Source organism: Callithrix jacchus, chromosome 12 (genome assembly GCF_049354715.1).
Source record: "Callithrix jacchus isolate 240 chromosome 12, calJac240_pri, whole genome shotgun sequence".
Taxonomy (NCBI): domain Eukaryota; kingdom Metazoa; phylum Chordata; class Mammalia; order Primates; family Cebidae; genus Callithrix; species Callithrix jacchus.
This window is the reverse complement of record NC_133513.1, coordinates 97387262-97414658: the sequence shown is the minus strand read 5'-3', so window position 1 is coordinate 97414658 and position 27397 is coordinate 97387262. Positions and strand designations below refer to the sequence as shown.

Here is a 27397-nt window from a genome sequence, read left to right as displayed (position 1 = left end):
TATTTACCACTTGGGGGATTGTCTGTTAGGAAAGAGAGCAAAGAGCCAGGCTTTCTGTTTCTATAATCATTTAAGATGACAGCAACGACAGCAATAAAATACCTGTTTGGCTCATGCTTTCTTTAATAAAACTTTTATTTTCCCAGATGTGCAACATTCACTTCCCTGTTCTTAAGTGCCAAGAGCTGATCAGAATCCATCAGCAGAACAAAATGAAACCCCTGTTATATTAAAATGCAATCAACAGTGTGTGAAAGTATCTGTCTGAAATGTAAAACTACTTGTGCATTGGCATCGCTAGGTACTTTTTTCATAATATATCAAAATTCTGAGTGGTCTCCTTATGTCATAAAATTATGGGCTGTAAACAAGATGTGGCATTAGATGTCGGCAGCAAATGTTAACATCAACAAAATACCTTGGGTCTAATGCATTTAGCAGTTATAAATCTGAGCCATCTCACCCAGGAACGATGGCAACAACCACTATGCATCCAAAAGCTCATCAAGCAAAGCCCTAGGTGGGACCTGAGGTTTCTGCACCTATCCAAGTGTTACTGGTGGCATAAAGTTGTAATGAGATGGTAGGACACAGTCTTTACTCACTGCTTCCACAATTATACAATTTTGTAATAGACATTATGTATTATCTAATAATCCAGTAACCAGATTTGGCTATGGGGATAAATCATACCTTAAGAGTCATACTTGCAGAATTTCTGCCATTCATGCATGATCTCAATGAGTTTCACAGAAATCATCTGTTTAAATGCAGCAAAACAAATAATACCACCTGAAGTCCTCTAGCCATGAGAATAATTAGGCTCTCTTGCTCTCTCTCTCTCTCTCTCTCATGGATGACAGCTCCCTATCCATGGCATGCTACAGAGTCCACTAAGTAAAAGAATATGGTACCCTAAAGCCAGACCCTAATATGGTGCTGAGCTTTGGGCACAGAGAATTTGCTGCTGAATTATTCACCAAGAATCAAAGTGCTGTCAGATACATGTCGGATGATTGGAAAGTGACGAGACAGAATCAGGGGCTTGTTAGGACTGGATGGCAGACACTCCAAATGAGATGGCTCCTTCAGTGCTGATGAAACAAGACTGGGACAGAATGGACAGATGAATGCAGACACAGCAACGTCTACAGAGAACTATTGACATTCTGTCATAACCATAATGTACTGACAGTGTACAGGATCCTGAGGCATCAGTGGAACCTGGTAGCCACAGAAAAAGTAAGAGAAACATGGAAGGCGATTTGTCTGCTGAAGAGGCTGAATGAAGATGAGGATGACCTACTAAGGACAGTCGTTTGTCTGTCGGCTTGGAGAAGTTGTAAATTGGGTTGTCCTATCCAAGGGTATCTCACAGCCTACCTAGCAGGTGAGGGCTTCCCCTCTGGGAGGGATTAGATACCCACATAGCCTCGTACAACTCATAATAATAAGATAAATGTCTCTTGGAGCAAAGTTACTGGAAAATCTGCCCTTTCCCTCAGGGTATTGGTTGGCAGACTTTAGATGCATGAAATCCTAGGACCTATGTGAAATGTGATTCATTCTTAGGCTAAAAAAGTCAAGAGGCTAAAACTCAACATTTGAGCTGTCATATTTTTCTAGAGAATGTCAAACGAGCTTAATGATAGGCCAAAATTATCCAGTCGGAGCACCATTGCAAGTCACCCTTGGATAGTCTCAAATAATAAATCAGGCAGGCCTCTCTCGCTCTGCTTCTCATTCTTGCCTTCATGAGAAATGCTGGGAGAAAGGGCATCCTAGTTCCACAGTAAGTCCAAAGCAATCATCTTCCTATAATCGATGACCCAAAGCCATCCAGACCTGGGATTCTCTCCATTTGGAGCAGTCTCTGGAGCAGAAGCCTTTTAATCATCCTTCATGTTGACCAGATGCCAAATCTGCTGGCGCAGGTCCAAATGATACAGGACCCTATTACCCTGTATTTTATTTTATTATGACCCTTCTTTGGAGCTTTATGTGTAGATACCTGATGGCAGAGGCCATAAATGAAACAAATATTAGCTAAAGTCAAGCTCTGAGGAATTAGGAATCATTGATATTTTGTATAAGACATTTGTTCTAAAGCAGGATTTTGTAGAAGGCCATTAGTTCCACCTTGGACCCCAATATGGAGTAATTATTAATTTTTCAAATAGAGCATTACTAGGGAAAGTAAAAGATGAGACCCAATGCCACCCTTTAAAGGGAAAGATGATGCACCAGATGGATTACACTGAGCCTTGCTAACACAGTCCACAACACTCATGGGTAAAGCAATGTTTAAAATAAGATTCTTCCGATTTATTCAGCAATAAATAAACCCTATCCCACTACAAGCTCCACAGTGGAACGAACTGTTTTCTATAAAACTCTGCTTTCAAACAAGGAGTATAAGGGCAAAGATGCAGGATATTTTCCAATTTTAGAAAATATATGTATATTTCTTTACATATATAAAAACATTTAATGCAGAATCTTCTTTTTGTGGCATAAGCTGGAGTGGCGGAGCTGAATGTCTGAGACAGGTAAATACATCAGTTACAGCGTCTTTTTTTGTACATGCTCTTTTGTTACAGTTTAATCCTTCTCAAACAAAATGAGCTTTAAGTTAATTTCATGTAGTAGTTCTATTTCCATGAAAACCTATCATTAACTTGACAAAACTCATTATTAAATCCAGAGTGCCTATTTCAATCTACAGCATCTTAGAATCTAGGAAATACGGCATTAAACTGCCCAACACTAGATTTACGTTTTCAAGACCGTGCCTATCTGAAAGGTAGTATGTGCAGAAACCAAGGTACCCAATCTCTAATTTGCTGTAAAGTTTCTGCAACTGTCTCTTAAGCACCCATGAGTATTCTGCACATATATTTTCATAACAGAAGTGACATTATTCTCTTGGAAGTTCTTTTTTTAATCCTTGCTCAACTGGATTGGAATGGAAATCTATAGGATTGGACAGGAAAAAGAAAAGCACATTAGGTTTAGTGATGTGTATAGTAAAACATATTCAGTTAGAGTATTTGAAATGGCATAATTATTTGCTATGTATTCCTGGAAAGAGTCCTTATGTCAGTAGACATACAATATTCCAAATTAGTGGATTTTTAAGGCATGTCTTAGTAAGATATATGAAGACAGAGATATCCCTGGAAGAGCAGCTGCAGAGTTCTTAGACCCGCAGAGGTAAAGTGAACTACAAACCTGGTCAAGAACAAACCAAGCGAGAATACAGTTCTAACACCCAGTTGATAAGACTGCAGACAAAAAAGTCACATGCACACCAAGTAAAAAACAGAGGGACAAAGCATCACCTTACAGAAGGCCCAGGGAGGAATCTGGGAGGGTTGGGTGTGAGCACAATGGTTGGACTTGAATGCAGAGAAATTGTAGCAAGCCTGCAAGTTCAATGACTTCTTGGCACTGCCAACTTGCTAGGTTCTCTCCCACTGATGTATGATAGCCAGCCTAAATGAAAGGGGTGTGTCTGCATCTCTACCACTCCCCTCCCCCATTCTACCTAGCAGCACTACCTGTAAGGAGCACTGACCTAGAGATGGTAGAGCTCATCCTCCTGGTGCCTTGTGCACTTGGTTTGGGTAATTAGCCCCTGTGACCACAAGCAGGCATGGTTGCTCTCCCTGGCCCTTGCTGCCTTCAGTGAGACTGGAGGCTGCCTCAAATGGGCTGATGAACTATCGATCCTTCACTTTTACTATGAGGTCAGTACCTTCAATGTTTCCTTTTCCTTTTCTATTCGCTGCTGTTCCAGGTGCAGCTTCACAAATGCAGACTCTTTGGCAGAGATTTCTTCTTTCAGCTGATCTACCTGATGGGTCATAATCTTTAACTTTCTCTTCATTTCTGTTATTTCATCCTAACAAAATGAAAGGAGAAATGTTTGAAAGTGAATTAGATACCATTGTCCCTATGGAAGTTCAATGTATATTTAAGAGCTTTATTTATTTTTTTTTTTTTTGAGAGGGAGTCTCTCTCTGTTGCCAGGCTGGCAATCTCCACCTCCTGGGTTCAAGCAATTCTCCTGCCTCAGTCTCCCGAGTAGCTGGGACTACAGGTGTGCTCCACCATGCCCAGCTAATTTTTACATTTGTAGTAGAGGCGGTGTTTCACCATGTTGGCCAGGATGGTCTAGATCTCTTGACCTTGTGATCCACCCGCCTCAGCCTCCCAAAGTGCTGGGGTTACAGGTGTGAGCCACTGTACCTGGCCATATTTAAGAGCTTTTAAATGACACGCTCTCAAAATCATGGCCTCTTGATCAATTACAACTGGGCTATTCCTTTGTCTCTAGTGCCCATCAACCTCAAAGTACTTCATAGTATTAACTCTCAAAATATTCTCATGAGATACATACAAAATATGCAAAATGAACACACACACACACACACACACACACACACACACACACCCCTTATTCCTCATTTTACGAAAGAAATTGGAAGCAAAACAAACATTATAACTAAAAGATTTTGAAGCGAAGCTCTGGAATTCAAAAGAGTATGCTGCTGCCCTCTGAGTCACAGAAGCGATTAGCAGTTTTAAAAATTAGAAAGAGAGCCAGGCACAGTGGCTCATACCTGTAATCCCAGCAATTTGGGAGGCCAAGACAGGTGGATCACTTGAGGTCAGGAGTTCGAGACCAGCTTGGCCAGCATGGTGAAAACCCTGTCTACTGAAAATACAAAAATTAGCCGGGCATGGTGGCGCACACTTGTAATCCCAGCTACTCGGGAGACTGAGGCAGGAGAATCACTTGAACCCAGGAGGTGGGGGTTGCAGTGAGTCGAGATCACGTCACTGCACTCCAGCCTGGGTGACAGAGTGAGAATCCATCTCAAATAAAGAAAAAAAGTAGAAGGAGGAGAATAGTCATTCTACACAATAATTAAAAGTAGGACCATGATCTCCACATTCTATTAAGTTGTGTCATTTCCATTTCAAATAACCTGATAGTTTTACATAAATTGGTCTTCTTTTCAGGTGAATTCCATGAGATTTTTTTTAATCTAGTCTAAATTTTGCCATTAGGATAACAGAAACTATTTTAAATGCAGGGTAAAAATAAATTAAAATGTAAGGATATAAATATATTATTTACCTGAGCCTCAACCAGATTTTTGCTATACAGATTCCTGTCTGATCTCACAGCTTCATACAGGTTCTGTTGCTGTTTTAACTTAATCTCTGATTCAGCTATTTTTTTCTTGTAGTCAAAAATCTGCGTTTCACGAACTTTTATATCTTCCATGTTCATGAGGACCTGGAGGAGAAAGAAGTATATGAATGTGGTTACATAGCCCATCTGTGCTTATCGGTTGAGGACAAATGGAGTTGTTATCTAAGGGTGGCTGGTAGAGATGCCAGTAATCAGAAAATCTGACAATGGTTGTAATCACTACAGTACAACACAGAAATTCAGCCCAACTGATTAGACGCAAACATGCATTTTATCTATAGGAGAGTTCTGCTCAAGTATAAAGGCTTAACAGTTATTTTGTGATCACAAGAAAGAAAGAAAAAAAAAAAAAAAAACAGAAGAAATTCTTTCAATTCTGAAAACCTCTCCTGACCACCCTACCCGTGAAAAGCGGAGGGGGGGGAGTCACAGGCTTAAACAGATCTTAACACAAAGCACTAAGAAAGATAAGAGATAACCTAGCTGTTTGGCCACATTGGTTGCTTATAAAGTTAACCATGAGAAAGAAAAATGGTCTTTGAACCTTGATAGCAATCATAACGCTATCTTGCCAGTGTCAAACTCACTCCATCAAGGGAACTGAAAAGGACTTCATAAAAATGCACTCTACTGTGCACAAACTACTTCCAGGAAAGGTGGGATGGAAGAACTACTGCCTCCTTTTTGCAAGTATGGAAAACCAACACCTGAAATTCCCCCATGAGTCGATACCGCTCAACAAGCCATGCACACAGTAGCAATGATGTCATCATGATTCTCCACTGCAATCCACGGAAATTCCTTTTTTAGAGACAAACTTTTTTTAAAAGTCCTTAAGAAGAAAAATTTTCACAAAGAAATATGATTAAATTAAGGAAACTACAGTGTAAATAACAGCTAAAGCACAACATAAGGAGAAAATTCTTAAGAAAATTTCACTGTTTCTTGGTGTTCGCTTAATTAATGGTTGCAATGGGAGGATGCAAAGCAATGTGACAGAGCATGGAGGAAAAGGGGACACACATGAAGAAACAGGGCCATGGAAGGGTCCTCTGAGGAAGGGGCAGTTTACCTAGAATGAAAGGTAGAAAAGGACCTCTCAGACCTCTGACATCCTGATATTCACCATGACTCAAGTGTGGGCTACTTGTGAGCGACATGTTCCCAAATTATTGCTTACCAGAATCCGCTTTTTCCACTTGTAGAATTACCATCCCAGAAAATACATAAATGAGAAGCCTGGTTCTATTCTTTCCCCATCAGAGCTAATGATGGCTATTATTTAAAATATTTATCTTTCACATATTTAAATAAGCACCTTCCAAAATTTTTTTACCAGTGCCTAAGGAGGGGTGGGATTGACTTTTAGTAAATATCTTGCAACATATATAATTTTGTACTGTTCTTTCTTACTGGATCAATTGATTTGATAAACCTGGTAATATATTTTTCCTTTTAAAAATATTTTAATTTCTTTATATACAGTTATATGTGCCATAATTTAAAATAAATTCATAAATGTGAAATATACATTGATTTTCCTTATTTTCTTGGACTTTCTCCCTTCAACATCAGCCCCTCTTCTACATGAAACAAAACTAGGTTAACAATCTACCATGTACCCCTCCATATTTTTTACTGGATTCTGTCTATTCTACTCAGGTCTGTAGGCTAATTATAATAGCTAATATTCATCAGTTACTTTCTGTGTACCTGACATTTTACATGTATTCGTTCCTTTAATCTCTCAAAAATCCTCTAAGATGCGTACTGTTACTGCCCCCAATTTTACAAAGACGGAAACAGATCAAAGTAAGTCATATTCACAAAGTTATTTAATGAGTAAATAGATAACTACACAGATTTGTTTCTTTTCTGTTTTGCTTTTTTTGGGGTTTGTTTTTATTTTTTAGCCAAATGGGATCTTATTATAATTACTCCACTTTGCTTTTTATCATTGAACAATACCTTGTAGAGATCATCATTCTAATTCGTTCACTTTAAAGGTTACGTAACATCCTACATTGTGGGTGTGCCATCATAATTTAATTCTTCTCCACTGGTGGGCACTGACTTTGTTTCCACTTTTTTGCCACTCTGGACCATGCTGCAGAAAACACTTTGTATGTGTATTCTCATGCACTTGTGCTTTTACTTCTGTGGGATGGATTCCCAGGAGTGGAATAGCTGGCTCAAAAGACATATATATTTTCAACCTTAATAGATATTGCTAGATTGCTTTCCAAAATGGCTGTAATACTTTCCATTTCCACACCGCTGGCAATAGCTTTCTTAATAGAAAACTAGCCTTGCAGCTTCAGGATGAACCCTCTTTGGTCATACTGGATGATTCCTTTAATGTACTGTCGAATTTGGTTTGCTGGAATTTCATTTAGGATTCTGCATACATTTTCCCAAGTGATCTATGCCTACATCTTTCTTTTTAGTTCTATTTTAATCTTAAAGCTTCTGTTGGTTTCATGAAGGAAACAGAGTATGTTTCTGTTCATACATTCATTCACTCCCCCATTTATTCATTCACTCAATGAACATGTACTGAGGACCTATCTTTGACAGGCACTGAAAAAGCATGTGTGATAGAAAGAAGAATAAGATACATTCCCTACCCTCAAGTTCAATTGTAAGGAGTGATTTCACCATAGAATGGATAATCAAGGAATGGATACAACCAGTAAACTGAGCTATGCACCAACTGTTATAGAAGAATCTAAGACAGAAAGGATAATGGTTAATAGATTGAAAATACTTTGAACAGCATCATTAGCATTCAGAATATCAAGCAGCATGTTAGAGAAAAGAAAAAAATTGTTCAATCACTTGGAGAGATGTTAGCACAAGAATAATTCGTTGCAGACAGAATAATGCCCCAGAGAAAGGAGGTAGCTGAGGGCTTATCTTTCGGAGCATCAAACTAGCGTGCTCTATCTTTCTGTACACAACATTACACAAAAGTCACAGACTTGCTTCTGGATTCTTGAAGCTGGGAGTATTAACCCATCATGACACCAAAAAGATAAAAGGAATTGAAGTTAAATGACAATGAAAAAATTTGCATATTCTATTCAGGTCTGAATAATAATAATAATAGCTAATATTCATCAGTTACTTTCTATGTACCTGACATTCAGTTACTTTCTATGTACCTGACATGTATTCGCTCCTTTAATCTCTCAAAAATTCTGTAAGAAATGTACTATTACTCCTTCCAGTTTTACAAAGAAGGAAACAGATCAAAATAAGTAATAGTCACAAACTTATTCAATGAATAAATAGATAACTACACAGATTGGTTTTCTGTTTTGCTTTTTAAGTACTTAGCATATAGTAATTTAATCATTTAATAGATGTTAAGAGGTTATTATGACAGTTTACATTATGTCATATTACATAATACTAGGGGATAGTGAAACTAGGGGAAAAGGCAATTTACAAGCAATGTGTTTCTAAGTGTTGGGACTCGGTTTATTTTTATGGAACTCATTCAGGCCAAAGTCATGCAGAAGTTCAAATCCTGAAAATTCATAAAGTGTATGGGTGTTAAGTGGTGGTCAAACATCTTGTCAGCAAGCTGCCCCCATTAGAAGTGGTGTATCAGAGACACAGGCTGCCAGCTGTGGGGCTAGAGCTTAATTAATATACACTTTGAGATACCTCAAACCAACTCATGAGATAAATCACATCCAAATGTAGAAAGTTTTATTACAGCCAGAGAATTAGCGCTCCTAGCACTCCCAGGTTTCAGAGGAGTCCAGAAAATGCTTACAGTGCACGACAGAAGTACACTCTCAGTTTACAGCCTACTCCTTTCTTTCTCTGTTAAAACAACCTGTCAATAGAAATAAGAGTGAGATCGAAATCAATAACACATACAGAAAAACTGCAGCGTAGCCAAAACATCACATAGATGGAGGTGGGATTAGAAAGTAGGTCATTGCATTTGGAACCCCTTAACGTACATTTGATGAAATATCAGTACAATAAACTTCTCAAATAAGTTTTTCTGACTTGATGTCAATGGTTTGAATGCTGACAATGCTTTTACCTTCATAATGAAACTGAAAAACTGACTCTGCAAAAATAAAAAACATCTATGTGCCCAGGCCTGTGAAATGTTGAGTCTTCCCTATTTTTCTTGCTTTGTTATTTTATCCTCTATTGTGAATTTAGGGAGGCATATCTACAGCTTTGATTCATTTTTATAACATTATATTATGAATGGGGATATAATAATATCTATCTCACAGGGCTATTATGAGGATTTAAGCGAGAAAACATACATTTATGCCATCATACAAGTACTTAGCATATAGTAATTAATTCATTTAATATATGTTAACAGATTATTATGATAGTTTACTGTCAGGCCTCCATGTGCAAGCCTGGACCCAGAAAGTCTGAAGTCCTGCCTGACTCCACTGATCACTCCCAACCACCCCGCCTGCATTTGCCATTATCCCTGATCACCCAGAGGAGCTCCCCTGCAACAAATGTTAAGCTTCTCTCCCCACCCTGCGGTCTTAACTGTTATTATGAAAATGTGAATACTCCTCACCCCACCCTGCCATCTTAACTGTTCTTGCTCTGTGAATATCCCTCCACCCCACCCTATCATCTTAACTACTCTTATGTCTTACTCCACCCCTTCCACCCTCCACCTCCCCCACTCCCTCATTGTAACTGAACTTATGGTAATGTATACTCCTTGCCGCTACCCCCACCACTGTAACTGATTTTACTCTGTAACACTACTGCCCACTCCAAACCTATAAAACCAACTTCTATCCCACCACCCTTTGCTGACTCCCTTTCTGGCCTCAGCCCACCTGCACCCGGGTAAATAAACAGCCATGTTGCTCACACAAAGCCTGTTTGGAAGATCTCTTTATTAAATGCATTTAATATTCAGTACTATTGGACTCAAATAACATTTATATTATGTCATGTTACATAATACTAGTACTTTAAAAAGTTAATTTGATTTTCCTATGCATCAAATCCTGTTCTGCAGGAAAAGTAATGATATGAAGCATGCTTCTTTTATTATGACACAACAAGTTTATAATTTGTGTTCCCCTGATTCCTCTCTCCAGGGTTCTGCCCAATTACAGAGGCTCTGTATAAAATTCAAATTAACATCAAAGAAACAGGAGCTGCATTTCATTATGAAGATATCTATCTAGTGGACAATATTTCTTTAATCAATTTTTGCTTTCTTTGCTTGTATTAAGTCCTTGAAAGAAAATTATTATTCATTTCCTGGAACCTCTGTCCTGAAGAGCTTTGCTTGACACTCTTATAAGCCAATGAGTAAAGAGCTAGGAAATTTGTTGTTAGGGTTATGTTGCAAAAGAATGTTTTTTGGCACGTAAAATGTCTGGGAGGTGATTGCCAGAAGTTTAATATTTGGAACGAAAAAGGAGGGGTATCCTAAAATGAGGCAAGTGCATGATGTGAAAAATGTTCCATAGATGTAATAATTAACTAGGAATGGTTTTATCTAGAACATGTAAAAGTTCAGAAAGCAGGAAATATGATAGACCACAACTCATCATACTATTCCTCATTCCTCTCAATTTATCTGAATAGTAAAATTTAGAGTGCAGCAAAGGAAAATCATGAGGATAAAAAGTGCTGTAATCCTGAGGTAGATTATCTACGGTTCAACAAACATTCACTCTCTCCCACTGTCTCACAGCCTAATGGGAGGAGTGCATTTTCCCATGCTGTTGATGTTAGCCTTGGTCATGTGACTTGCTACAGCCAATGGGAGGTCAGAACATTAGACAAGTAGAGACACACAAAATGCGCTTGTATGGTGGCTTTCTTGTTTTCCTTCCTTTCTCCATGAGAAGAACATGTACCTGGAGGATAAGAAACATGTGGTTCAGAACTGAGCCCAACCCATGGCCTGGAGCCAAGTCTAGGCAAGTCCAAGTTAGGTCAGCTGAATCTCAGTCAGCTGCAGTGTGTGAATAAGAAGGGCTTGTTTCTGTATCCCACTGAGATGTTGTGGCTACTTATCATGCACCATTATTGTTGGCAAATGTTGACTGAGACAAGCACATAAGAAAAGATTTGGGATTCTGAGCCATACAGTTCGGGCACAAAAGGGGATCATCTTTCTCACTGGCAAATGCGAAGCTAGCGTCTTCGAATTCACTCTTTCTCTAAGCAAGAAAAAAGAAGGCAAATGTTGATGCTGTTTTGCAGCTCAGAAAGAGGAAGAGATCAGGCCTGGAAGTCACTCGCAGCTAAAAATGCCAAATATAATTCAGGTAAGATCGTCCATCGTGGTAATATGTTTCACGTGGATTTAAAGGAAGGGCAGACCCACAGTCATAAATAACTATATTATTAGAAAATTATATAGATACTTAAGAGTGAATCTCTGACTAGTTAGCTCAGATGTCTATTATGCTTTCCATTCTTATTCCAAAAAATATGAGTATTTACTAGTAAGTAAGCAATATGAAGAACTCAACATTGAGTAAGACTCACCCAATGAGAAGCCAGCGTGTAGAATGAGGCAGACATGCGAATAGCAGTTACAATGCACACAGGCAACCTCAACTGCCAGAGGGGAACCAGATACAGAGGAATTAGAGATCACTTTTAATAAAGCTCCATGGAAAAGGTGGAATTTTATTTGGTCCCTGAAGGAAAGGCAAGGTGTTGTTAATATTGTTTATTTCACCTGGGTGCAGTGGCTCATGCCTGTAATCCCAGCAGTTTGGGAGGCCAAGGAGGGTGGATCATGAGGTCAAGAGATTGAGACCATCCTGGCCAACATGGTGAAACCCCATCTCTCACAAAAATACAAATATTAGCTGGGTGGTGGCGTGTGCCTATAATGCCAGCTGCTTGGGAGGCTGAGGCAGGAGAATTGCTTGAACCTAGGAGGTGGAGGTTGCAGTGAGTGGAGATTGCACCACTGCACTCCAGCCTGGCAACAAAGTGAGACTGTATCTCAGAAAAAAAAAAAAAGAGAGAGAATTGTTCATTTCCTTTTTAAAATCAGGATACTAAACTAATAATATCCATTTTACTTTTCATTTTTATTTTTATTTTTTTGAGACAGAGTTTTGCTCTTGTCACCCAGGCTGGAGTCCATTGGTGCTATCTCAGCTTATTGCAACCTAAGCCTCCCACATTCAAACAATTTGCCTGCCTCAACCTCCCGAGTAGCTGGGATTACAGGTGCACACCACCACCCCAGCTAATTTTCATATTTTTAGTAGAGATGGGGTTTCTCCATGTTGGACAGGCTGGTCTTGAACTCCTGACCTTAGGTGATCCACCCACCTCAGCCTCCCAAAGTGCTAGGATTACAGGCAAGAGCCACTGTGCCCAGCCCATCCATTTTAGACTACTTAAAAAATACAAAGAGCAGGGAGAAGATTCAAGATGGTGCTGTAGGAGCAGCTCAGGATTGCAGCTCCCAGTGAAAGCACAGAGAGTGAGTGGACACTGCGTTTCCAGATGGTTCTTTATTGCCCACAGACCAGGAGATTCCCAGGCATAGAAGCCCCACGAGTTGCCAGTAAAGCTGTTTCGGCCAGCGCAGCTGTTTTGGCCGGCACGGCTGTTTTGGCCAGTGCCACAGCACAGTGGCTCTCCATACAAAATACACTGGTCTGTTTGCCCTGTTAAACTGGCAACTGGAGATCCAGGAAGGCAGATTAGCCCATTCAGCTGATTAAACGGGACTGAAACATAGAGTCAGACCAGGAGATTCCCGGGCAGCGACGTTGTTTTAGCCAGCACAGTAGATCGTCGCACAGGAAATCACACAGATCCGTGCCCCCTTTCAGCAGGAGACTGGAACACCTGGGAGAGAGTCAACCATTCAACTTAAAAAAAAAAAAGGGCTCTGAGGCAGGGAGCCAGGTGATCAGGCTCGGTGGGTCCCACACCCACAAAAACAAACAAACAAAAAAACAGCAATTGGAAACACTCGGGGTTGAGAGTTTCACGGCAAGCACAGCTAAACCCGGGATGGTCCAGCTCTGTGGGGGGGAGGCATCGGTCATTACCAAGGCACTCCACCCCTACGGAGGTAGTCTGTCATTGCTGACGCAGCCTGCCATTGCCGAGGCAACCCACCATAACAGAGAGAGTCTGCCATCACAGAGGCAGGCCACCATTGCCGAGGCAGTTCTAACCACACCCATATAACAGGACTGCAGAGAAATACAATCAGCAGCAGGGCAGACGCCACAGGAGATCAGCAAAGCCTCTGCAGGCAGACAGTGACTAGGCTGCTGCCTTGCTGGGCAGGACAGCCCTGGAAAAAAAAAAAGGCAGCAGCACAATGGCTACTCATAAATAAAGCCCTAACTCCCCAGGATAGAGTACCTGGGGGAAAAAAAGGGGGTTTATGAGTTCTGCTGCAGCAGACTTAAACGTACCTGCCTAGCAGCTCTGAATGAACAATGGAGCTCACAGCTCAGCACTTGAGCTCCTATAAAGAACAGACTGTCTCCTCAAGCAGCTCCCTGACCCCCCATATATCCAAAGAGTCACCTCACAAAAGACTGATCAGACTGACATTTGGCCAGCATCATTCTGGGACAAAGATAGCAGAAGAAGAAACTGGTAGCAACCCTTATTGTTCTGCAGCTGCTGCCAGTGATCCCCAGGCAAGCAGGGCCTGGAGTAGACCTCAGCAGTCCTACAGCAGAGGGGCCAGACTGTTAGAAGGAAAACTAAGAAACAGAAATAACTTCATCATCAACAATCTGGACATCCACTCAGAGACCCAATCTGAAAATCAGCAACTACACAGGCGACAGGTGGATAAATCCACAAAGATGGGAAGAAACCAGTGCAAAAAGGAGGAAAACACCTGAAACCAGAACACCTCGATGCCTACAAGGGATCACAACTCCTCACCAGCAAGGGAACAAAGCTGGATGGAGAATGAGTGTGATGAAATTACAGAATCAGACTTCAGAAGGTGGGTAATGAGAAACCTCCATGCGCTAAAAGAACATGTTCTAACTCAATGCAAAGAAACTAAGAACCTTGAAAAAACATTTGATGAAATGATAACAAGAATGGACAACTTAGAGAGGAATATGAGTGAATTGATGGAGCTGAAAAAACCTAACACGAGAACTTCACGAAGCATGCACAAGTTTCAAAAGATGAATTGACCAAGCAGAAGAAAGGATATCAGAGGTCGAAGATCAACTCAATGAAATAAAACAAGAAGGCAAGATTAGAGAAAAAAAGCGCAAAAAGAAATGAGCAAAGTCTCCAAGAACTGTGGAACTATGTGAAGAGACCTAATCTACGTTTGATAGGTGTACCTGAATGTAATGAAGACAATGAATCCAAGCTGGAAAATACTCTTCAGGATATTATACAGGAAAACTTCCTCAACCTAGCAAGGCAGGCCAATATTCAAGTCCAGGAAATACAGAGAACACCACAAAGATATTCCTCAAGAAGAGCAACCCCAAGTCACATAATCGTCAGATTCACCAGGGTTGAAATGAAGGAGAAAATGCTATGGGCAGCCAGAGAGAAAGGTCGGGTTACCCACAAAGGGAAGCCCATCAGATTCACAGCAGATCTCTCAGCAGAAACCCTACAAGCCAGAAAAGAGTGGGGGCCAATATTCAACATCCTTAAAGAAAAGAACTTTCAACCCAGAATTTCATATCCAGCCAAACTAAGCTTCATAAGTGAAGAAAAAATAAAATCCTTTGCAAACAAGCAAGTACTCAGAGATTTTGTCACCACCAGGCCTGCTTTACAAGAGCTCCTGAAAGAGACACTACACATAGAAAGGAACAACCAGTACCAGCCACTCCAAAAACATATCAAATGCTAAAGAGCATCAACAAAATGAAGAATCTGCATCAACTAATGAGCAAAACAGCCAGCTAGCATCAAAATGGAAGTATCAAATTCACACATAACAATATTAACCCTAAATGTAAATGGGCTGAATGCACAAATAAAAAGACACAGACTGGCAAATTGGATAAAAAGCCAAAACCCATCGGTGTGCTTTATCCAGGAAACCCATCTCACATGCAAGGGGATACACAAAGGCTCAAAATAAAGTGATGGAGGAAGATTTACCAAGCAAATGGAGAGCAAAAAAAAGCAGGAGTTGCAATTCTCATCTCTGATAAAATAGACTGTAAAGCAACAAAGATCAAAAGAGGCAAAGAAGGACATTACATAATGGTAAAAGGATCACTACAACAAGAACTAATGATTCTAAATATATATGGACCCAATACAGGAGCACCCAGATATATAAAGCAAGTTCTTAATGACTTACAAAGATACTTAGACTCCCACACAATAATAGTGGGAGACTTTAACACTCCACTGTCAATATTAGACAGATCAACCAGATAGAAAATTAACAAGGATATCTAGGACTTGAACTCAGACCTGGAACAAGCAAACCTGATAGACATCTACAGAACTCTCCACCCCAAATCCACAGAATATACATTCTCTCTTAGCACCACATCACACCTACTCTAAAATTGACCACATAATTGGAAGTAAAGCACTCCTCAGCAAATGCAAAACAACAGAAATCATAACAATCTGTCTGTCTGACCACAGTGCAATCAAGTTAGAACTCAGAATTTGGAAACTAACTCAGAACCGCACAGCTTCATGAAAACTGAACAACTGGCTCTTGAATGTTGACTGGATAAACAATGAAATGAAGGCAGAAATAAAGAATTTCTTTGAAACCAATGAAAACGAAGACACAACATACCAGAATCTCTGGAACACATTTAAAGCAGTCTCTAGAGGAAAATATATAGCAATAAGTGCCCAGATGAGTAGAGTGGAGAGACCCAAATTGACACCCTATCATCAAAATTGAAAAAGCTAAAGGAGCAAGATCAAAAAAACTCAAAACCTAGCAGAAGACAAGAAATAACTAAGATCAGAATAGAACTGAAGAAGATAGAGACATGAAAAACACTTCAAAAAATCAATAAATCCAAGAGCTGGTTTTTCGAAAAGATCAACAAAATAGACAGACCACTAGCCAGATTAATAAAAAAGAAAAGAGAGAATAACCAAATAGATGCAATAAAAATGATAAAGGGGAAAGCACTACAGATTCCACAGAAATTCAAACCATCATCAAAGAATATTACAAACAACTCTATGCACATAAACTAGTAAACCTAGAAGAAATGGATAACTTCCTGGAAACTTGTGTTCTCCCAAGCCTAAATCAGGAAGAAGTCAAAACCATGAATAGACCAATAACAAAGATACTTAGGGTTGAAATGAAGGAGAAAATTGCTGAAGTTGAGGCAGCAATTAACAGCCTACCACACAAAAAAAGCCCAGGTCCAGATGGGTTCACAGCAAATTCTACCAGACACACAAGGAGGAGCTGGTACCATTCCTTCTGAAACTATTCCAAACAATCCAAAAAGAGGGAATCCTTCCCAAATCATTTTATGAGACCAACATCATCCTGATACCAAAACCCGGCAGAGACTCAACAAGAAAAAAAAACTTCAGGCCAATATCCATGATGAACATAGATGCAAAAATCTTCAATAAAATACTGGCAAGCCGATTGCAACAGCACATCAAAAAGCTTATCCACCATGATCAAGTAGGATTCATCCCGGGGATGCAAGGCTGGTTCAATATGGTTTATATGCCAGTCTATAAACATAATTCACCACATAAACCAAACCAAAAACAAAAACCACATGATTATCTCAGTTGATGCAAAGAAGGCCTTTGACAAAATTCAACAGCCCTTTATGTTAAAAACCCTCAATAAACTCGGTATTGATGGAACATATCTCAAAATAATAAAAGCTATTTATGACAAACCAAAAGCCAATATCATACTGAGTGGACAAAAACTGGAAGCATTCCCTTTGAAATCTGGCACTAGACAAGGATGCCCTCTCTCACCACTCCTATTCAATATAGTACTGGAAGTTCTAGCCAGAGCAATCAGGCAAGAAAAAGAAATAAAGGGTATTCAAATAGGAAAGGAGGAAGCCAAATTGTCTCTATTTGCAGCTGACATGATAGTATATCTAGAAGACCCCATCGTCTCAGCTCAAAAACTCCTGAAACTGATAAGCAACTTCAGCAAAGTCTCAGGATACAAAATCAATGTGCAAAAATCACAAGCATTCCTATACACCAATAACAGACTTAAAGAGAGCCAAATCAAGAAAGAACTGCCATTCACAATTGCTACAAAGAGAATAAAATACCTAGGAATACAACTAACAAGGAACGTAAAGGACCTCTTCAAGGAGAACTACAAACCACTGCTCAATGAAATAAGAGAGGACACAAACAGATGGAGAAACATTCCATGTTCATGGTTAGGAAGAATCAATATTGTGAAAATGGCCATACTGCCCAAAGTAATTTACAGGTTCAACGCTATCCCCATCAAGCTACCAATGGCCTTCTTCACAGAACTGGAAAAAACCACCTTAAACTTCATATGGAACCAAAAGAGAGCCCACATAGCCAAATCAATTCTATGTAAAAAGAACACAGCAGGAGGCATCACACTACTGGACTTCAAACTATACTACAATGCTACAGTAATCAAAACAGCATGGTCCTGGTACCAAAACAGAGATAGACCAATGGAACAGAACAAAGGCATCCGAGGCAACACAACATATCTACAAGCATACAATCTTTGATAAACCTGACAAAAACAAGAAATGGGGAAAGAATTCCCTGTTTAATAAATGGTGTTGGAAAAACCGGCTAGCCATGTGCAGAAAGCAGAAACTGGACCCCTTCCTGACACCTTACACTAAAATGAACTCCAGATGGATTAAAGACTTAAACATAAGACCCAACACCATTAAAACTCTAGAAGAAAATCAAGGCAAAACCATTCAGGACATAGGAATAGGCAAGGACTTCATGAACAAAACACCAAAAGCATTGGCAACAAAAGCCAAAATAGACAAAATGGAACCTAATCAAACTCCACAGCTTCTGCACAGCAAAAGAAACAGTCATTAGAGTGAATCGGCAACCAACAGAATGGGAAAAAATTGTGCAGTTTACCCATCTGACAAAGGGCTGATATCCAGAATTTACAAAGAACTAAAACAGATTTACAAGAAAAAAACAAACAAGCCCATTCAAAAATGGGCAAAGGATATGAACAGACATTTCACAAAAGAAGACATACAAGAGGCCAACAAACATATGAAAAACTGCTCATCATTACTGGTCATTAGAGAAATGCAAATCAAAACCCCATTGAGATACCATCTCACGCCAGTTAGAATGGTGATCATTAAAAAATCTGGAGACAGCAGATGCTGGAGAGGATGTGGAGAAATAGGAACACTTTTACACTGCTGGTGGGAGTGTAAATTAGTTCAACCATTGTGGAAGACAGTGTGGTGATTCCTCAAGGACCTAGAAATAGAAATTCCATTTGACCCAGCAATCCCATTACTGGGTATATATCCAAAGGACTATAAATCGTTCCATTATAAGGACACATGCACACGAATGTTCATTGCAGCACTGTTTACAATAGCAAAGACCTGGAACCAACCCAAATGCCCATCGATGATAGACTGGACAGGGGAAATGTGGCACATTTACACCATGGAATATTATGCAGCAATCAAAAACGATGAGTTCATGTCCTTTATAGGGACATGGATGAAACTGGAGATCATTCTCAGCAAACTGACACAACAACAGAAAGTGAAATACTGCATGTTCTCACTCATAGGCGGGTGATGAACAATGAGAACACATGGACACAGGGAGGGGAGCACTACACACTGAGGTCTATTGGGGAGAATAGGGGAGGGACAGCAGGAGGGGGGAGTTGGGGAGAGATAGCATGGGGAGAAATGCCAGATGTAGGTGAAGGGGAGGAAGGCAGCAACTCACACTGCCATGTGTGTACCTATGCTATCTTGCATGTTCTTCACATGTACCCCAAAACCTAAAATGCAATTAAAAAAAGAAAGAAAGAAAGAAAGGAGGGAAGGAATGAGCATGCTGCTGGCCACTGGGTCCAGGCATGTTCTCAGTGACTGACAGTGGCACAGAGATGTGGCCAGTTGCCAGACGTCTCTTGCTGAAAGTACACAGCACCTCAAGCCTGCCCACAGGCAGATCTGCCAGAACAAAAATCAGCTGAGCCTGAATGTGATCACAGCTCTGGGTCTCACTGCTCAACCAACTTAAAGCAAACAGGGGACATAGGAGCTTGCTAAATGCCCACAGCGGATGCAATCAGCAAAACCAGATGATGAGAGACTCTGGCACAAGTGACTGATTCCTTCAACAAAATATTGCTGAAGGAAAAAAAGGAGCTAGGTGGAGCAGAAGCCCATAGATTAAAGGGATTTAAGAGACCTATCAACCAACAGTGACATGTGTGACTTTTGTGTGCCTCAGTTCAAATAATAAAATGGTGAAAAGTAAAAAAAAAAATATATATATATATATATATATAAAGAGGGGGAGGGGGCAAATTAAAACAATTTGTATCCTTATCACCTGAAGATAACCACTATTAATATGTTAATATGGTTCCTTCCACTTATTTTCCTGTTAAAACAAAAAAGGGAAACTATGTATCTGCTTTTTCTTCTTCCCTAAATTCTCACAGAGAACTTTTTTTCATTATTGTAGATGAAACACACTCACAAAAGGACTTTCCTCTAGGGCAAGTCTATGGAGTGTCTCCTGTCGCTGATTTTGCCTGGAACATGGTTAGCCTATACAGCTCTTTCTTCATCTCCAGAAAATATTTTCCCTCTACATCCTTGACTGGGGGTTCAGTTCCATCATTAGAAACCAACTCTCTGTAGGCTGGTCTCTATTCTCTGTCTTCTCTCTTATCTTCTCTATGATCATTACCTAGAGGGTTTTTTATCTGCATTCTAAGAGAAATCTTCAAATTTGCACTCCACTAATCATATTTTCTTTTTTCTTTCTTTCATTTTTTAAGAGACAGGGTCTCACTCTGTTGTCCAGGCTGGAGTACAGTGGCATGATCATAGCTCACTCAGCCTCAAACTTCTGCGCTCAAGAGATCCTCCTGCCTCTGCCTCACAAGTAGCTAGGACTAGAGGAGCACACCACCAACTCCTGTGAGAAATTATCTGTTTTTATTTTTGTAGAGACCAGGTCTCCCATGTTACCCAGGCTGGTCTTGAACTCCTGGCCTCAAGGGATCCTCCTGCCTCAGCCTCCCAAAGTGCTAAGATTACAGGCATGAGCCACCACACCTCGCCTGATTCCAGTTTCCACAACATCAATTCTATTCTTTACTAACTTTGGTGTGGATTTTAAATCTGCCTTTATTTTGTTTTTAGTTTTTATAAAATTGATCCTTATTCTGTCCAACTGTTCCTTTTTATTTCATCTTTGCTTTTTCCTAGAGGTAATACCATGTTGGATTGCTAACTCAGGTGACAGTCCTGTACCCTACTGGGGTCACCTTGTGCTTGAAAACAACAAGTCTAGACTTTCCATATTCTGTGTGCTGGGAAGCCCCAAAATCCTCTAATATCTCCAAGAATTCTTGGAGGAATTCTATTTCTTCTACTTGCTGTGGCTCTGGTTTGCTGTTGCCATAGCATTCTAGATTCTTGGGTACATCTTGTCTCTTGCACATACTGTCCTTTTTCTGGGATGTGTCATCTCACACCCTCATCACTCCATGCCTGCGCCCCCAAAGTGCAATCACAATGGCAGGGTTGATGTAACAGATTTGTCACAGGAGGTTTGAAGAACAGAGCACAGTGAGGAACTTAAAATCAAATATTGGACATCACCATTCTCAGCAATTCCTTCATCATTCTTATCTCTGGGAACTCCTCACTTCCAGCAGAACCCAGCCTACTGCCTTGATGCTGACATTGTCTGTCCTCCTCTCCCATTCTTCCCCATCTCCTCCCCATTTCCTGTTCACCACCCACTCCTCCTTTCCTACTTCCTGTTACTTTTCCCACATTACTGTGTTTCACTCTGGTTCATGGGACCTTTCAAACCAAGGCAAGTATCCACGTATTTTGCTAAATGAAGACTGTTCCTCCCATTAGGGGAAACTTGGCACCAGGTTTTACGTATTTATACTCTTTGAAGGAAGCCAAACATTTTATCTGCATTTTATTCTATTAGGTTAAGAACCTTATGAAATCACTGATAGTCAATTGTTTTAATTTACAAAAAAAAAAAAAAAAGACAATTCCAAAGGGTCCAACCTAAAGATCTTGCCATAGAAGAATTTTAAGAGCCAGACCTTTACCCTGGGGCTCCTAGAAGCCATTCTCTTTCTTTGATTCTCAGCCATGTTTTCCCATAGGTTTCATTAAGCTTCTTTTTCTTTATCCATTCATGAGTAAGACAGAATTTACTGCAACCTAAGAACAATGCCACTAAGGTGAAGGGATTTACATTTGCCCAGCTTTTAGTACCCTAGGGTGGTGGCAGATCCACTTTCAGATCTACAGCCGGAAACACAGTGACACGCTGTGTGGGAAACGCTCCCGTGTGAGACCCCTAGTAAATTGGGTCTCACCATGCGGTGAGTTTGAGCCCAGACACAGAGTCTCCAGTTGGAGGAAGTCGGGCTAAGGAAAGCAGTAACTAAAAAAGGCTTTAGGTTAAAGATAAACTACTGCAGACAATCACTAGATGGCCATGCAGTTTTGAGGTGCACTGTGCCCCAGTGGTTAGCAGTCATGTGTTGCAGTATGTTCCCTTTTACAAGCATATTCTTCTTTGTCCTGTCAAGACAGTAGAGATTGACTGTCATAGATTAAGAGAACCTTCTCTGTAGCGAGATGATGGATCTGACTTTTTATTGAATATATAACAAGAATCACCTGCTTGGCTCCGTTGTGTATCTGATCTTTCTACTGTAACCATCTGATTTATGTTGTAACTTGTTTTTCCACAGTATAAACTTTCTGTTCCCTTTTATCTCATGGAACAATGTATTGAACTGACTTAAGCAAAGTTTCAAGAAATGTATATAAACTGAGCCAAGCAAAACAAAGTTGTTGGTGAAGCATTGACTTCTCAACCCTCCAGACCCCGGCTGCCTATCATCTTTGTCTTCCGTGCACCCCCCTATCCAGGTTGGAACCCTCTTGCTGGACAAGAGTTCCTGGCAGACGTGCCCCCCACAATGCTGAGTCCCAATCCACCTCCAACTTCTAATATTCTTCAGTGATATTGGAGGGGCCAAATTAGGTATGCTGCCAATCCTTTTTGTATGCGCACAGACAAAACTGGAGACAAATTCTACAAATAATTTTACATTGTCTTTCTCGGACTCATATTATAAACATGTTCCTATCTTTAAAAATAATTTGCAAACACATGGTTTTAACAGCTACATAATACTAGGTTGAATAAATGTAACATGATTTATTTAACCTTTTGGGGGCTGATTCCTAGTTCTTGTTATTATAAATTATGTTTTGAAAAATATTCTTTTATACAAATCTCTCCATTTCTTACTTTTCCTTAGATTCGGTTTTTCCTTAAATTTTCCCTGGAACAATGTATACTCACTTTAGAAGTCGATGAAAATGTCAGTTTCATGACATCTTCCCCAGCCTCTGGTATTATTTCTCAATGCCCCATAAATAGAAGGCACATAAGGGAGCCTTTTGTTTGCGAGAATGAGGGTGTGTGTGTGTGTGTGTGTGTGTGTGTGTGTGTGTTGGGCAGTAAGAAAGAAATATGAGGAGTGGACAAAGAGACATACATATCCTTAAGAAGTCCCGAGATGGCACAAGTTGCTGTAGCAACTGATATATGCTGTTGAGGTTAAGCAAGACACAGAAAAATTGTAGGTGATAAGTAATATTTTAAGAACTTGTATTTACGTTATTTAGGTGAGATATAATGTGCAGTTAAATATCAGAACTTGTGAAAAACAGTTAACAGCAAAACTTGGTATCTGAATCTCTCTTTTACAAGGAAGCCAAGAAAAATATACTATCCTATATTAAAATCGGTGGCACCATTCTTTTTACCCTGTATCATCTATCCATTTGTTTAACAAATACTTTTTTGGGGTCTCTCATGTGCCAGGATGCTAGAAGTAAAGAAATGAATGAAATAAAGTCCTTGCCCCTAAGAGTTCACTATTAATTAGATAAAACAAATATGCGAATAAATAATTACACTATAGATTGATAATCATCATTCCAGAGAAATTAACAAATCCATAGAACAATCCAAGATGGCCGATCGCTAACATCTCAGGATTGCAGCTCTCAGTGAAGGCGCAGAGAACTAGAGGACGCCACACTTTCAGACAAATTCTGGTCGCTCACGGAGCAGAAGATCCCCAGTGGAGGAAACACACGGGTCGCCAGCGCGACTCTCATGGCCGGAGCAGCGGTTCCACCGGCACCTCGGCGCGGCAGCTCTCAGAGCAGAGTAAACAAGTTTGGAGGACCTGCACAGGCCCCCAGCACCACACCAGAGCCCCGCGCAGCGGCTGTGACAGCACCTCGGCGCGGCAGCGCTTGGCGCAGAGTAAACGGGACCGGTTACCTTTCTGACCGAGGTTTGGAGCCCCACGAAGGCAGAGTCACCTACTATGGATACAAGAAGGAAGCCCGACAGGAGAATCCTGGGAAGAAAAGCACCATCAGTTTTAACGCCGCTGCTCTGGCCCCGGGAACTAACAACCTGGACGCCCACTCAAGAGACCTAATCTGAAAGTTGGTAAATTCAAAGATGACAGGAGGATAAATTTACAATGACGGGAAGAAACCAGCATAAAAAAGCCGAGAATACTCAAAGTCAGAACGCCTCTCCCTCTAAAGATGATCACAGTTCCACATCAACAATGGAACAAGGCTTGATAGAGAACAAGCACATCCCAATGACAGAAGTACTCTTCAAGGAATGGATAATAACAAACTTCGGTGAGTTAAAAGAACATGTTGTAGCCCAACATAAAGAAACTAGGAACTTTAAAAAAAAGGTTTGATGAAATCCTATTGAGAATAGACAACTTACAGAGGAGTATGAGTGAATTAATGGAACTGAAGAATACAATACAGGAACTCCGAGAAGTATGCACAGGTTTAAACACTCGAATTGTTCAAGCAGAAGAAGGGATATCAGAGGTCAAAGTCCAACTTAATGAAATAAAACATGAAGAAAAGATTAGAGAAAAAAGGATAAAAAGGAATGAGCAAAGTCTCCAAGAAATGTGGGACTATGTGAAAAGACCAAATTTACGTTTGATAGGTGTACCTGAATGCGACAGAGAGAACGAATTCAAGCTGGAAAATACCCTTCAGGATATTATTCAGGAAAATTTTCCTAAACTAGCAAAGCAGGTCAACATTCAACCCCAGGTAATACAGAGAACACCACAAAGATATTCCTCAAGAAGAACAACCCCAAGGCACATAATCGTTAGATTCACCAGGGTTGAAACGAAGGAGAAAATACTAAGGGCAGTCAGAGAGAAAGGTCAGGTTACCCACAAAGGCAAGCCTATCAGACTTACAGCAGATCTCTCAGCAGAAACTCTACAAGCCAGAAGAGAGTGGGGGCCAATATTCAACATCCTCAAAGAACAGAACCTTCAGCCCAGAATTTCATATCCAGCCAAACTAAACTTCACAACTGAAGGAAAAATAAAATCTTTTATGAACAAGCAAGAACTCAGAGATTTTATTACCACCAGGCCTGCTTTACAAGAGCTTCTGAAAGAAGCATTACACACAGAAAGAAACAACCAGTATTAGCCTTTCTAAAAATACACCAAAAAGTAAAGAGCACCAACATAAAGAAGAATTTACACCAACAAATGGATAAAACAGCTAGTTAACACCAAATGACAGTAACCCTAAATTTAAATTGACTAAATCCCCCAATCAAAAGACACAGCCAAAACCCAACGGCATGTTACATCCAGACCTGTTTCACATGCAAGGATACACAAAGACTTAAAACAAAGGGATGGAGAAAGATTTACCAACCAAATGGAGAGCAAAAATAAATAATAAATAAATAAAAAGCAGGAGTTGCAAATCTCGTATCGGATAAAATAGATTTTAAAGCAACAAAGATACAGTGGTAAAAGGATCAATGCAACAAGAGCTAACGATCCTAACATCCAGATACATAAAGACTCAATGAGACAGAAAATTAATAAGGATATCAAGGACTCGAACTCAGACCCGGAACAAGTAAACTTAATAAATATTTATAGAGCTCCCCACTTCAAATACACAAAATATACATTCTTGTCAATACCACATCATACCTACTCATAAGTTTAAATAAAACATTGATTGGCCATTATTAATACCAATTTCTTTCAGAATAAAGCAATATTTCAGTTTACTCTCCCTCTTTCTCTTCCTCTTTCTTCCTCTCCTTTACTTATTTTTTTTTCTTTCCTTCTCTCAAAAAAAGAAATCAACTTGTAAACCTCTAGATCCAGGTCAGCAATGTCTCTCTCATTGCTTGATTTCCTTCCTTCCCTTCCCTTCCCTCCCTCCCTCCCTCCCCCCTTCTTCCCTTCCTTCCTTCCTTCATCTCTTCCTTCCTCCCTACCATTCTCCTTCCCTCCCTTCCTGCCTTCCTCAAAAAAAAAAAAAAAAAAAATCCATAAAGTAGGAAGTGACAAGCTCTGCCCATAATAAACCAGAGGAGGCTTGACCTGAGCATTTCAGTTAGGTCTTGAAGAGTGAATAGGAATGTGCCATGCAGAAAAAGGAAAGAACTTTCCACAGAGAACAAAGAGCTTGGACTCTATCACATTAGGGCAGAATATCCCAACTGCTGTGCCTTGCATGGGTTTCAGGTGTGTGCTAAAATACTGATTTCACTCTACCCACAGGATGGCCAGGTGGGACTTGGGCAGCTAGCATCCTTGGATTGGTCCCCTCCATCCCCAAACAGCTTCATCTCCTTATTCACATGTACCACTGACATATGTATTAGTCCATTTTCATAGTGCTGTAAAGAACTTCCCTGTGACTGGGTAATTCATAAAGGAAAAAGATTTAATTGACTCCCAGTTCCATATGGCTGGGGAAGCCTCAGGAAACTTACAATCATGGTGGATTATAAGTTCACAAGTCAGAAGGAAAGAGAAGAATGAAGAAGGAACTTCCAAACAGTTAAAAAACCAAAAGCTCAACTGAGAACTCACTCACATCACAAGAACAGCTTAGGGAAAACTCCATGATCCAATTACCTCCCTCCCTTGACATGCAGGGATTACTATTCAAGATGAAATTTGGGTAGAGACACAGAGCCAACCCTTATCAACATGTAATTTTTTACAGGTGCTGCGATGTGAAAAGTGTTCAGAAGCCCTGCCCCAGGGAGACGTGACGGAGGTTTATAACCAGAGTAATAATAAAACCACGCTGGAATTTTTAAGAGTTAGCTCTGATGGTAGTGTGATGACAGCTGGGAACGGAGAGAAATTGCTTATCAGGAAGAAGAAACTGGAGCTGCAACAGGTGACATTATATGTTCAAATATATTTGCTGCCTTACCCTACAGGGCCCCTCCCTAAGGAGGACCACACTCCTGCCCAGGATGTCCGGCACAGCCCTGTGACTTGTGTAGCCAGTGGAATATGAGTGGGTAGGATCTATGCCCTTCCCTTGTCAGCAGAGGCTTGGAAGCACCCTGAGGCTCCACTATTTCACCCTTTCCCTTTGTCCAGAGGCCAGGCCATCCCACCAGAGTCAGCCTGGAAAGAAGAGGACATAAAGCAGGGATGCAGCTGACCTGCAAAGACCATTTATGGGAGCAAAACATGAATCTCTATTCCTGTGAACCACTAAGGTTTGAAGATTATTTGTGCAGTGTAAACTGATGAATACAGAAGCTAACGTGCAAGTCCAGGCTTGAGAATGCCAGTGTCTAAACTAACAATGATGTCCTCAGAGGCAGTAAACTAATCAGTGGCGCTCCTAAGATGGTTAAGTCAGAAAAGAAATATGCTCTGCTCCAATAGCTCCCAACCATGGGCATGAGAATCCCTTGGGAATCACTATCCTGCAGAGCTAGACAAAGCTGAGGCACTGGTGCTCCTCCAGCAGCCCTTCTGAAAGCGTCTTCCCAGCACTGATTTAGTCTAAGGGGGAAGAAGCTGACTTCCTATCAGCAAAGCTT

The 27397-nt window shown here is 40.4% G+C and overlaps 1 protein-coding gene across 1 annotated transcript in view; it reads right to left on the bottom strand.

The window, feature by feature from the left end:
- Positions 1-27397, bottom strand: part of CFAP58 (cilia and flagella associated protein 58) — a 122746-nt gene that overhangs the window by 55467 nt on the left and 39882 nt on the right. The window contains exons 10-11 of the mRNA XM_009010251.5: positions 5147-5308; positions 3758-3904 (exon numbers count right to left, since the gene is read on the bottom strand). Coding sequence (XP_009008499.1) covers positions 3758-3904; positions 5147-5308 — 309 coding nt within the window. The remainder of the gene's footprint in view (positions 1-3757; positions 3905-5146; positions 5309-27397) is intronic.